Consider the following 12093-nt stretch of genomic DNA (forward strand, 5'->3'; position numbering starts at 1 on the left):
AAGTTTGAAATATTGCGAGAATTACCAAAATGTGACACAGAGACACAAAGTGAGCAAATGTTGTTGGAAAAATGGTGCCAGTAGATTCGTTTGAAGCAAACAAAACTTCAATCGATAAAACATGCAGTATATGCAAAGCACAATCAAATCAGGTCTGCCTGTATATTGATTTCATGTTGAAATGATAGCATTTTGGATATATTGGGTCAAAGAAAATACACTATTAAAATTAATTTCACCACCTTCTTTTTACTGAATTTTAACGTGGCTGCTAGTAAATTTAAAATTACATATGTGGCTTGTATTGTATTTCTATTGGACAGCGCTGCCCTAAGCATTGAAGCTAGAACAGTGAACAAAGCAGAGAAAATGTCCTGCCCTCATGGAACTTAAATTTTAGTGTAGAAGACAGACGACAAACAAAATAACTAGGTAAATACATATATAGCACATCAAATGGTGATAGTGCTTTGGAGAAAAATAAAGAAGGGTAAGTTAGATAGGAGGGAGGGTTACCGTTTTAAACAGGGAGGTCAAGGGATTCCTAACTGAGAAGGTGACGTTGGGCACGATCCAAAGGAGTGAGGGAGTAAAGCAATGAAGCTATGTGGGGAGGAGCCTTCCGGGTAGAGGGAATAGTAAGTGATGAAGCTCTGATGATGGGCAATGCCTGCCATTTCAAGAAATCACAAAGAGGCCTGGCTCCAGCATAGAGTACAAGGGGGAGGATTAGCAGGAGATGAGATCAGAGAGTTATGGGAAAGGAGATGTAGTAGGACAGGTGGTCTAGACTGTGACAGGCAGCTTCTGACGTGGCCCCCAATGGTCCCCACCTCCTGGTGCTAACGCCCTTGTGTGACCCTTTCCCTTGATTGTGGGCTGGATCTAATGAATAGAAGCCAGCAAAACTGAAGGGGTGTCACTTGCAAGATTAGGTTCTTAAAGGCTGTGGCTTCTACTTGCTGGTAGTCTCTTGTTCTCTCATTGGCTCACTTTGATGAAGCCAGCTGCCACGTTATAAACGCCCTATGGACAAGCCCACGTGGCAAGGAGCTGAAGGCAGCCTGTGGCCAACTGCCAGCGAGGAACAGAGGCCTTCAGTCAAGCAACTTGTGAGGATCCAGATCCTGCCAATAACCACTGATCGAGCTCAGCAAGAGATCCTGACCCACTTGAACCCTGAGATGAGCGAGGCCTCAACCGATGCCCTGATCACAGCCTAGTGAGAGACCCTGATCTGGGGGCCCAGCTAAGCCATGCTCAGATCTCTGAGCCACAGAAAATGTGAGATAACAAGCGTGTGTTCCCTCAAGGGGCCACATTTGGGGGTAATTTGTTACACGGCAAGAGATAAGTAATACATTGGATCCTGTAGGTCACTCTAAGCACAAACTGGGCGGGGGACTGATTAGAATCACTGGCTGGTATGTTACAAATAGACTGTAGCAGGGCAAGGGGGAACGCGGGGGCGGGGGTGGGGTGTCAATTGAGAGGCCACTGAAATAATCTAGGCAAGAGATGCTGGTGGCTGGGACTAGGGTGGTATTGGTAGAGATGGGAGAAGTCTTTGGACCTTGAAAGTTTTTTTTTTTTTTTTTTTTTTGGCCACACTGTGGGGCATGCAGGATTTTAGTTCCCCGACCAGGGATCAAACCCGTGCCCCCTGCAGTGGAAGCGCAGAGCCCTAACCACTGGACCGCCAGGGAATTCCCTCTTGAATGTATTTGGAAGGCAGAGTCAACAGGATTCGCTGTTAGAGTAGATGCGGGGTGTGTAAGAAATAAGAGATGACTCTAAGGTTTTTGGCCTGAGCAACTAGAAAAGAACTATCATATACCGAGATAGAGGAAATTATAGAGGGAGTAGATTTGTGGAGAAAGAATAGGAGTTAGGTTTTGGGCATGCTTAATTTGAGGTATCTATTAGACATCAATGTAGGGATGATGAATTGGATATACAAGTCTGGGGGTTGAAGCTGGAAATATACATTTGAGAGTCTGCAGCATTTAGATGATAAAATGTGAAAGCCCGCTTGCTCTCCACTCCCATGTCCCACCCATAAGCCTCCTCCCCCCGGTTAGCTCATGTGTAGGGATATAGATACACATACACAAATATTATTTTTCCACAAGTAGAATTGTTCTGCAACTTGCTTTTTATCAATATTTTTTGGAGTTTTTCGATGTAAGTACATCCGTATATATCTCATTCTTTCTTAATAGCTGTAGAGAATTCCTTAGTATGAATGAATCATGTTATATCCATGCATTCATTCATTCATTCACAAATATTTTTTGAGCACCTACTATGTGCCAGGCACTGATCTAGAAACTGAGGATAAAGTAGTCCCTTATGGATGGTATTTAGGTTGTTTCTAATAGTTTGCTATTATTAACATGGATACAATGAGTATCTTTATGCAGGCATCTCAGTTCACATGTGAGAGTTTTTATTTGGCATTGATTCATAGAAGTGGAATTTCTAGGTCAAAGAGCTCTATGGCATTTCTAATACTTGAATCTCAAGTTCAATTAGGATAGGGTTAACATTAAATTAAATTAAAATAAACATTAGGATAGGTAAATTTGTGATAAAATCAAAGATATTTAACAAATGTGGAAAAGAAATCACCCAATAAAATGCTCTGTTGGAAGCTGTAGGATTGCCTCTACAATTTCCCTTTACTATGTGAGTGTAGTCATGTCCAAATCCCACTCAGCTTCAAGGTCAAACTCAAACGCCCCCTCCTACAGGAAGCCTTCAGTAGGCCCTAATCAGATGTGATTTTGCGATCTCCCGCTTTACCTCAAGTATGGTCTTTATCACATACTTCCTTGTATCATAAATACATTCTCTAGAGGACTTTTTTTTTTTCCTGAAGGGAATGGACAGTGTATTTAATTCATCCTGCATCGTCCCTCAGTGCATAGCACAGCGCTCAATGTTTATGTAATGAAACAGAAGCCTTAAAGCAAAAAAAGTGAAACCTACAGTCTCAAGAATAAGCATGGCGCCTACTAATGACCAGATGGTGTTTGCATACCATCCGTGTGACATGTGCTTCCGATGGCTCACAAGGCTCTGTAGAAATTGCCTTCTTCTCCGATTCCATCTCCTACTACCTCTCTTCCTTCTATGCTCCAACCATGCTGGCCCTTTTTTCTTTTTTCTGGCTTTGAACACACTAAGTCTGCCCCCATCTCCACACCTTTGTACCTGTCATTCCTTCTACCTGGAGTGCTCTACCTCCTGATCTTTGCTGGCTGCTTCTTTTCCTTCAAGACTCACTCAACTTTCACCTCCTCCGAGAAGACTTCCTTGACCTTCTATTCTAAATTAGGTCTCCAACTCCAAGTACTCTCTATCCTATCACCTTAACTTAATCCTCCACATAGTATTTCTCGCTTTCTGAAATTAACATGTTCATTTGCTTGCACTAGAACGTAAGCTCCACCAGAAGAGGGACCTTGGCCTGTCTTGTTCAACCCTGTGTACTTTAAATGGCTACAATAGAGTATGTAGTAGTAAAGATGCTTTTGGCTGAAAGAAACAGAATATTCAACTAAAAGTTGCATAAACTATAAGGGTTTACTTTTCTCAGAGGTAGGCAGTACTAGGTAGGGTTGGTTCAACGGTTCAATGCTGTCTGAATTCTGGATTGGCCCCTCTGCGATGGTCTTGGATTTCCCTTGTGGTTGCAATATGGCTGCCAAGGGCAGATGCGTCACCAGAAAAGACCCCTCTCAAGGAGAAGGGGGAGCAGAGGTCTCTCTGCACTGCTCTTTTTTAAAAGGTGGAAAAACTCAGGAGCTCTCCTCCCACACTTCTCTTTTCTATTGCATGGGCCCAAACTGAATGGAGCTAAGACCATTCCTCTAGTAGAGTGAGATTATCATGATTTTCTTTTTAACCAGTCATAATTCATCACCTGGAGCTGGGTCTGTCTTCCCTAAGCCCCGTGGCTCTGCTCCATACCAGAAGCAAATCTGGGCTCTCTTAGCAAGGAAAAAGTGTTATGGCTTTTCTGGCGGTAACCAACAGGGCGGGCCACACAGGCACTCATGGAACCGAGGCGTGAATTCGGGCTGATCCACCTACATTCAACAATTAACACATTTTATATACATACGCTCTCTGCAAAGCCAAGATTGGTGATACATGGCTTCTGCCTTCTGAGGACCTCCGGGTCCCAGGCCCTCTGGAACCTTTGTCTGTGCTTTAATGGGACTAATGTGATGACTGCTGAAATAGACATGCTGCTAAGAGATTTGGTCTTTTCTGGATTCACAGAAACCATCAACCATGCCCTTGTTTTCAAAACAAAGTCCTGTATATAGGTGTGACTGCTTGGTCTTTGAAGATGGTAAAAAGTGGGCAAAGTGGGCCTTCCCTGCTGGCACAGTGGTTGAGAGCCCGCCTGCCGATGCAGGGGACGCGGGTTCGTGCCCCGGTCCGGGAAGAGCCCACATGCCGCGGAGCGGCTGGGCCCGTGAGCCATGGCCGCTGAGCCTGCGCGTCCGGAGCCTGTGCTCCGCAACGGGAGAGGCCACAACAGTGAGAGGCCCGCGTAGCGGGGGGGGGGGGGGGGGGGGGGGGAAAAAGTGGGCAAAGTGCCCTCATGGCAGTGGTACGAACCCGCTTAGAAGGGCTGCATGGCTCCCCAGAAATTTTTGGCCATTTTCAAACTCTTAACACATTAAGTAACCAGACAGAAAATTCCCGCGGTTAGCAGAGCCTCTCACTTTGCACTTGGGGAGGTTTTACAGGGTCACTAGTACTTCAAGATTCACATCCTTATTTCTGTCTTAAGCACGTTTATTTTACATCTAGTTAGAAGATGTTCTTTGAGTCTTGGGAAACAATTTCTTGGAAGGTGAAGAGGATAAGGAAAGGAGTAGGAAATGGAGAGGCGATAGCAGGATGTGTAAAAGCTTCTAGAAGACCGGTAAATCCTCCAGACTCCAGGTAATGGCCTTCCAAACCCGCCCCCGCCCCGCTCCACCCTCCCCCCGCCCCCCCGCCCCGTCTCTGCCGAACTAGACAACCTGCCACAGGCTCAGGGCCCACCATCCAGCTCTCCCCTACCCTGCTGGGGGTGGAGGGGTGGGCTCGCCCACAGCAAGTTTCCAGTCCCAGAAGCCCGCTCCCTCCTGGGGTTGCCCCCCGACCCCTCCCACGTGAGGAGGATCGATGGGTAAGAAAACGGTGTGGGCAGCAGAGGACCCAAGCGAGTCGCTCCGGCCGGAAAACCCGCTCTCCCTCCTTCGACAGCGACATCGGCTCGACCCCTCCCGGGCGGAGCACACAATAGGCGGCTGCTCTACGTTGTCGCGCAGCCCCTCGCCGCCCCGGTCCCGGGGGCTTGCGGGGTGGCGGGGCGCGAGAGTTCCCCAGCCCTCCTGCGGGCACTGCAGCCTCCGGGGCGGGAAAGGAGCGCTGGGGTAGAGCGCGCCGCACACTTGGAGACATTTCGTGTCGTTCCCCCCTCCCCGCCCCAAAATATACACAAACGAAAATGAAGCAACCAGACCTCCCCTCCCGGAGGCGGCTGCACCAGCAATACCAGCTGCGGGCGGAGCCCGAGCGGTTGCCACTTCCCCCCTCTTCCCTCGTGACCCTCGTTCCCCCTCCAATGCTCCCTCCCCCTCCACACGCCCTTCCTCGCCAGACACACCCTCCTCCTCGGGCTGCTCGCGCACGGAGCACGGGCTCTCTGGGGGAGGGAGCGGCCGCCGCCGTGGGGCCGGACGGTGAGCGAGCGAGGAAGGGAAGGAGGGAAAGAGGGAGGGGCAGCGGAGGGCGGGAGGGAGGAGCAGCGGGAGACGCGCCGCCGCCAAGCTGCGATGTGGCCGGCCGGCGTGTAAACACTTGGAGCAGCAGCGGCCGCGGCCGCCCCGGCCCGGGGCAGTGAGCAAGCCAGCCGAGACCTTCCCGCCGCTGCCATGGCCGAAGTGCGCAAATTCACCAAGCGGCTCAGCAAGCCCGGCACGGCGGCCGAGCTCCGACAGAGCGTGTCGGAGGCCGTGCGGGGCTCCGTAGTGCTGGTGAGTGGCCGGGGGACGGGGCGTCCTGGGGAACGCGCTCCGGGCGAGAGCAACCGGGTGGCTTCCCGCGCGCGCGCGCGCGCGCGCGTGGGGCCGGGACGGGGACGGCGGCGGCGGCGGCCGGCCGGTGCGCTCCGCGCTCTTTCTCCGTTTCAGTAAGTTTTCGCCCCGGCCGCCGCTCGCCGGGGTCCGAGTCCCAGGCGCCCGCTGACAGCGCCGCGGCTGCCCGGCTGCCCCGCACGGGCTGGACGCCGACGGGCCGTCGGGGGCTCGGAACTGGGGCCCCGGCCGGGGGTGTGAATTCGAGAACGGACCCCGCGCTGCCCTAGACCCGGCACAAAGAGCCGGCGACCCGGGCGCGACGAGATACAGAGTCCATACTGCCCGCACCTGAGGCAGTCTAGGCGGAAGGATGCGATGTCCGTTTTGCACATACACGCACTCGCCCGCGCACACACACACACACACACACCGTGTACACAAAAAAAGAACCCCACCCAAAAAGCCCCGGGCGCCCAAGCTCCGGCGGGCGGTGAGAACAGAGGAAGCACAGCGACTTCCTCCTGCTACTGGGGAGAGGGTGGTGATGGGTGTAAGAAGGGGTGCTGCTGCCGCCGCCGCCGCCGCTGCTGCCGCCGCTGCTGCTGCGGAGGGAGGGGGTTGGAGACAACGGGTTTCCGGGGCGTGTGGGCGCGGGGTCTGCAGCCGCAGGGCCAGGGTGTCCCCTGCGACCCGAGAGCGCTCCGGAGGCAGGAGATGGGGCCATGGGGGTTTGGGTGAAGACGGTGTGCGCCAGTCCAGGGATGGAGGACCTGGGCTCAGAGCCCCACCGCTCACGGCTGGGGGATGGGCATTGGAAAGCGCGCTGACCTCCTGGGAGCCTTTCCATCGCACCCTCAGCCTCATTCGGATTGTCTGACTCTGGAGCGCAGCGGAGGGTACTAACGAGCACTTTCCCCTTCTCCTGTTTTCAAGACACTCGTTGCCAATTTCCTGGACCAGTAGTCAAAACCTAAATAAGCAATCAGACTGGTTAATTAGCATTTGTTTTGCTTTGGTTTTTTGTTTGTTCGTTTTTGTCTCTCTCCATGCTCTCTACCTTACAGCGAGTCGTTTGCTGTGTTTAAATTTCACCATTAAGAGTGAGCTCTTTTTGTTAAAACAACTTATCATCGGAAGGGAACTTCACAGCTTTTCCTTGTAATTTTTCTGTTGATCTTGTAGAATCTGCGATAAAACCAACATTAAAGGGAGGCCAGGGGCCTGATCCCAACAGTGGAGAAAGTTGACATTAGTGGGAGTTCTGGAGGAGGATCAAAGGTAAAAATATGTACCTTTGAGATAAAGATCTGATCCCTAATAGCTACCACTGTGCAAAGCCAAATGACTTTAAAGAAATCTCTCTATCGTAGCTGGACCCTTGGAAGTTTAATCCTGCTGTTTAGCAGAGCTAAAAAGCCAGACCTTTAATGTTGTTTTAATGGACTTGGCCTATTGTGTGTCTCACTGATTTTAGAATGAGGTCCTGTTGGGGTTAGATTGGAACCTCGATTGTCATCACAGCCAGTTAAGAGAGGAAGGCAAGCTGTGGGTAGGGAATTTATACCAGGGCTCTCATCTCGGGTGATTGTTAACAAGTGATTCAGTCTCCCTAGCATAGGAAACGCTTTCCTAAATTCAGGAAGAAAGAAAACCTCGCTTAAGCAGGGCTGGCTGGCCCTCTACCACATCGTGTGAAGGGAGCCTGTGAATTGGACAGATGGTCTCAAGAGAATAAATGGGACTCAGCAAACCTCCGCTGGGATTTGACCGGCGTTTGACCTGCCACCCCCAGCAACGTAAAGTTGACAGTAGCATTCTTGTCCAGGGTTTTGGGTTTGAAAAAGAATTGGGGGTAACACAGGTGCCTTCCTAACCATTGACTCTGGCACAAAAACTGTTAGTGGGAGGAGACTCTTCTGAGAGATACCGCCAACCTAGCTTACTTGGGACCAAGGCCACAGATTTTTTTACCGGGCAAGGCACAGGAATGATATTTATTTACTACTCTGGTATGTGGTCCACACTGAGATTTTGGGAGGTGGGGAGAACCGATTCTAGGAATCTAAATCTATATCTGTTGAGCCCCTGCAACGTGCAAGGCACAATCCTAGATGCCCTAAAATTATGAATGAGTGTGATGACTTTATCTTCATTTGTTTCTGTTAGTTCCAGCCGGGGTTGGGTCTGTGTGTATGTGTTTGTCAAGAGGACACCCAGATTATGTACATAAATCAGTTTCAGCTTATTCATAGCACCTTAGTGAATGCTGTTTTGAAGCAGTTCAGTCAATTAAGAGATAAGGAAAGAGTCTTAAATGGAGTGTACTCTCCTAAATGGCTCTCTTTCTTGGCCCCTGCTTTTCTGACACCAAGAGCTCGTTAACCAAAGTTAGCAAAGCCATGGGTGGCTGGAGAGCGAGTGGACCACATTGCAGCTGCCATCACAACGTCTGATTCTTTTCTGATTTAAGACCCAAAATGTTTATTAGGGACAGCTGAGGTAGGATTTACACTTGCTGCTGTCAACCCACGACATTCAAGTTAGGGCTTCAATATGGAGTCGCATTTTCATTAGATTTCAATATGGAGTCATTCCTGCCGCAGAGCAAGCTTTCCTGTGGTGTATCTTTCACTAGAACTTGGAAAACCCACCAAGCTGAACAAATATACAGAATTTCCTGTTTAGGTGGTTTCTTTTTTAACAGTTATACCCTTTTTGGCATGTTGCTAACATCATTCAGTTTTGTTCACTGTTTGAAAAATTCAGAAGGCCTGGGCTATATATAGCATGTAGTTGTGTATTCAAACCTTCATTCAGTTATCAGTACTTCCTCAAATCTATTAACTATATAATGAAGCAGATAGAGAAAGAGAGACCGTTTTGTTGCTGCATTTTTTTTTTTTTAAATGAAAGACAGTTTTAACCCAGGCAAAGGGATAATTACAGAATTAACCACTGGCAGAGATTTCTCAAGAGAGACTTGGGGAGGAATATTATAACCTGAGAGCGTCTGTGATTAACTGAGAAGTGTTTACATATATACACATTTTAAAATGCAGCGTTTCAGCACTGTTTTTGTTATAGTTCAGGATGTAGCTCTTTGTGCCTCTGGGGGAACAAAGGCATTTGAGAAACCTGTTGTATTCTGGCTGCCCTCGGGAGGAGTCCTTGTGTCTGCCTGGGAGGGTCGCCTAGTAGGTGTTTAAATACTGTTGACTTGCTCTGCTGAATTTACTTTCAATTCCTTGTGCGCCAAAGGATCAGGAAAGAGTTGCTAGATATTACGGGTTGTAGCCCCTTGAGGCAGGGCGATGCGTGCACGGTGCCCTGGCTGGCGCCTGGCCAGATGGCATATAACAAAGCCAGTGGAGGAAAGCTCTCCAAGAGCTGAGAATGGCTGAAAAGGGTCTGCAGCTGTTGACACCCCCCCCCCCAACACTACCACCTCTGCAAGGAGTGTTCCTTAGGTTTGCATTTAGGGAAGGCCTGAAAATGAATCAGCTCCCCTGCTCCCTCTTCCCAGGGGAATGTGTGGAAAGTACTTAATCGAGGACAAAACAACTTACACGGTAGAATAAAGCCAGTTGCAACGGGCTTTGCCCGCGAGTCTGCAGTTCAGAGACTTAGCTGGGCTCTGCATGCACTGACCCAGAGTGTGGGCGAGTAAGCATGAAATGGTCTTACTGCTCCCGTTGGCTCCTCCAGGTTTGGAGAAGGAAGGATCTGTCAGCCAGCCCAGTACAGAGGTTGCTGTGAAGCCGGAGAGGCCTCCTTGCCCAACCCTCTTTGAAGCACGAAGTAGTACTGGATAGAATTTGTTTTCCAAGCCGAGCACGTTAAACAAATTTATCATACAAACCTGTAAATAATTATGTCACTTACCCGTATCTTATGAACATTTCTTCACATCAGCGATACAAATCTACATAATCGTGTTTAACGACTGCCAGAAGTTCCGCTGTGGGTGGACCGTAGGTTAATCATCCTTTACTGTTTGATGTCTTGAGAAGTTCTAATTCTGAGGAGTTACAAACATGAGGTCTCCAGTACAGTAGCTACTAGCCACCTGTGGCTATTTACGTTTGAATTCATTAAAAAACTAAAATTAGTTTAAAAACTTTAAAAATCAGCTCCTAAATTGCCCTTGCCACAAATGCTCAAGAACCACGTGTGCTAGTGGCTGGCCCGCATAGGACAGCCCAGAGACAGCATTTCCACCACTGCAGGAAGTTCTTCAGGACAGCTCCGGTATAAACATGAATTTGAATGAACATCTTTGAGCAGGCATTTTCAAATATGCTAGATTGTCCCTCTAGGATAAATTTCTAGCATTGGAATTGCTTTGCTCAAACATTAGACACATTTTTAGCATTAACATTTCCTTTAAACCTGCTGTTAAATTGCTCTGCAGAAAGTTATTGACATTTGCCCTTCCGTCACCAGAAAGTGTGAGTGTTCCTTTTGCCCCCTCCCATGGCAACACCGGTAATTAGTATTTTTTAACCTTTGCAATCTGGTAGGCAGTAAACGGCATATCACCGTTCTAATTTGCATTCCTCTCATTAGTCTTGAAGTTGACCAGGTTGGCATATGTTGATTAGCCATCTGTATATCTTCTTTTGAGGATTTGAGTGAACCTTCGTACAGACTTATTTCCTGGTTTGTAATTCTCACACTAACCGTCTCTACCCCTAAGATTCTGTTTCGATAAGTCTGGGCTGGGGCCAGGCATGTGTATTTTTAAAAACAACCCAAGGTGACTTTGATGTGCACAGAAACGCAGATCTAGACCACTTGCCTACTCAAGGCAGGAATGTCCCCCGTACCGGCCCTGGCAAACGTTGCCTAGCTTCTCCTTAAACGCTGTCCGCCCGTTAGAGGGCTGGGTTAGAAACGGCTCTTGCGCTGAAATTTGCTCTCTGTAAGTTCCACCACTAGGCTAGGCCTCACTCTGCCATTTGGAGCCGCACAGAAGATGTTTGCTTCCTCTTTCACATGGCAACCCTTCAAATATTTGGAGACAGCCACCATGGCATTTTAAAATGCACTCTTCCCAAAGCCAAAGAGCCTTCATTTCTTTCCTTCCTTCCTCATGTGACTTGGTTTCGAGATGCTTCACCATCACGATCATCTTGTTTGGGCTCCTTTCCAAGCTTTCAGTGTCCTCCTTAAAATGTGGGAGCCAGAGCCCAGGCTCAAGAGTCAGGCCTGGGCTTGACTCTGCCCTCTGTCCCCGGCTTGCATTGTGAACCGAAGCGAGTAGCGAGATCTTGTTTTCCTCATCTGTGAAATGGGGATAATAAATAGTTGTACTGACCTTGTGGAGTTCTCGTGGGGGTCGAAGAAGGTAATATTTGGAAAGCGTCTGATGTATAAGTGATTCATAAAAGTTTAGGAGAGATCTAGTAAAAAAAAAAAGCATTCTAGAAGGGTCTATCACAGATTACAGTGAAGAAGGGGGCAATATTTCATACCCATTCTGAATATGAACCAAGAAGGCAGGGGCTGTGTGTTCCTGTCTATTCCCAGTGCCTCTCACAGCGGGAAACACATGGAAACAATATATAGGATGGACCAGGTGTTGGGTGCCTGGAGACCAGGTAACTGGGTAAAATATAGCTGCATGGCTCTGGAGAGGGACAGCAGTGGCTTAGCTGAGGCAGTGACAATGGAGATAAGGTGGAAGAAGTAGGAGAAGTGATAAAAGCAGCAGGATTTAGTGATCCTTGAAGGGGGAGTAGAGGGGGGAAGGAAGAAGTGGGAGGAAGGGGGGGGGTAGGTGGAGTCAAGATGATTGAGGTTGTCAGCCCAGGTGACCAGGAGGGTGAGTGTGTTCCACGAGAGGGGAAGGGAGAAGCAAATGAGCGGCCTCTTCTAGAGAGGGTCGTCAGGGCAAAGCCATTTTACAGTTCAGGCGGTGGAGAGAACATCCTGGGGAAAGGCTGAGCCTCTAGTGTTGTGTTTTGGCAAAAGACTAGGGTTCTCGAGGGCAGAGAAGAAAGTGTTC

At 49.0% G+C, this 12093-nt stretch overlaps 1 protein-coding gene across 4 annotated transcripts in view; it reads left to right on the forward strand.

Annotated features, from left to right (window-relative positions):
* Positions 1-5813: 5813 nt before the first annotated feature.
* The window catches only part of DOCK11 (dedicator of cytokinesis 11), a 194327-nt gene continuing 188047 nt past the window's right edge, over positions 5814-12093 (forward strand). For 2 of the 4 annotated variants that reach the window (XM_049704672.1, XM_049704673.1), the window contains exon 1: positions 5828-6044. In XM_049704672.1, the coding sequence (XP_049560629.1) occupies positions 5943-6044 (102 nt within the window). In that variant the 5' untranslated portion in view covers positions 5828-5942. Of the gene's footprint in view, positions 6045-12093 lie in introns of all 4 variants that reach the window. The other 2 variants (XM_049704674.1, XM_049704675.1) reach the window with 2 other exon arrangements.

The sequence above is a fragment of the Orcinus orca genome, chromosome X (assembly GCF_937001465.1).
Source record: "Orcinus orca chromosome X, mOrcOrc1.1, whole genome shotgun sequence".
NCBI classification, from domain to species: domain Eukaryota; kingdom Metazoa; phylum Chordata; class Mammalia; order Artiodactyla; family Delphinidae; genus Orcinus; species Orcinus orca.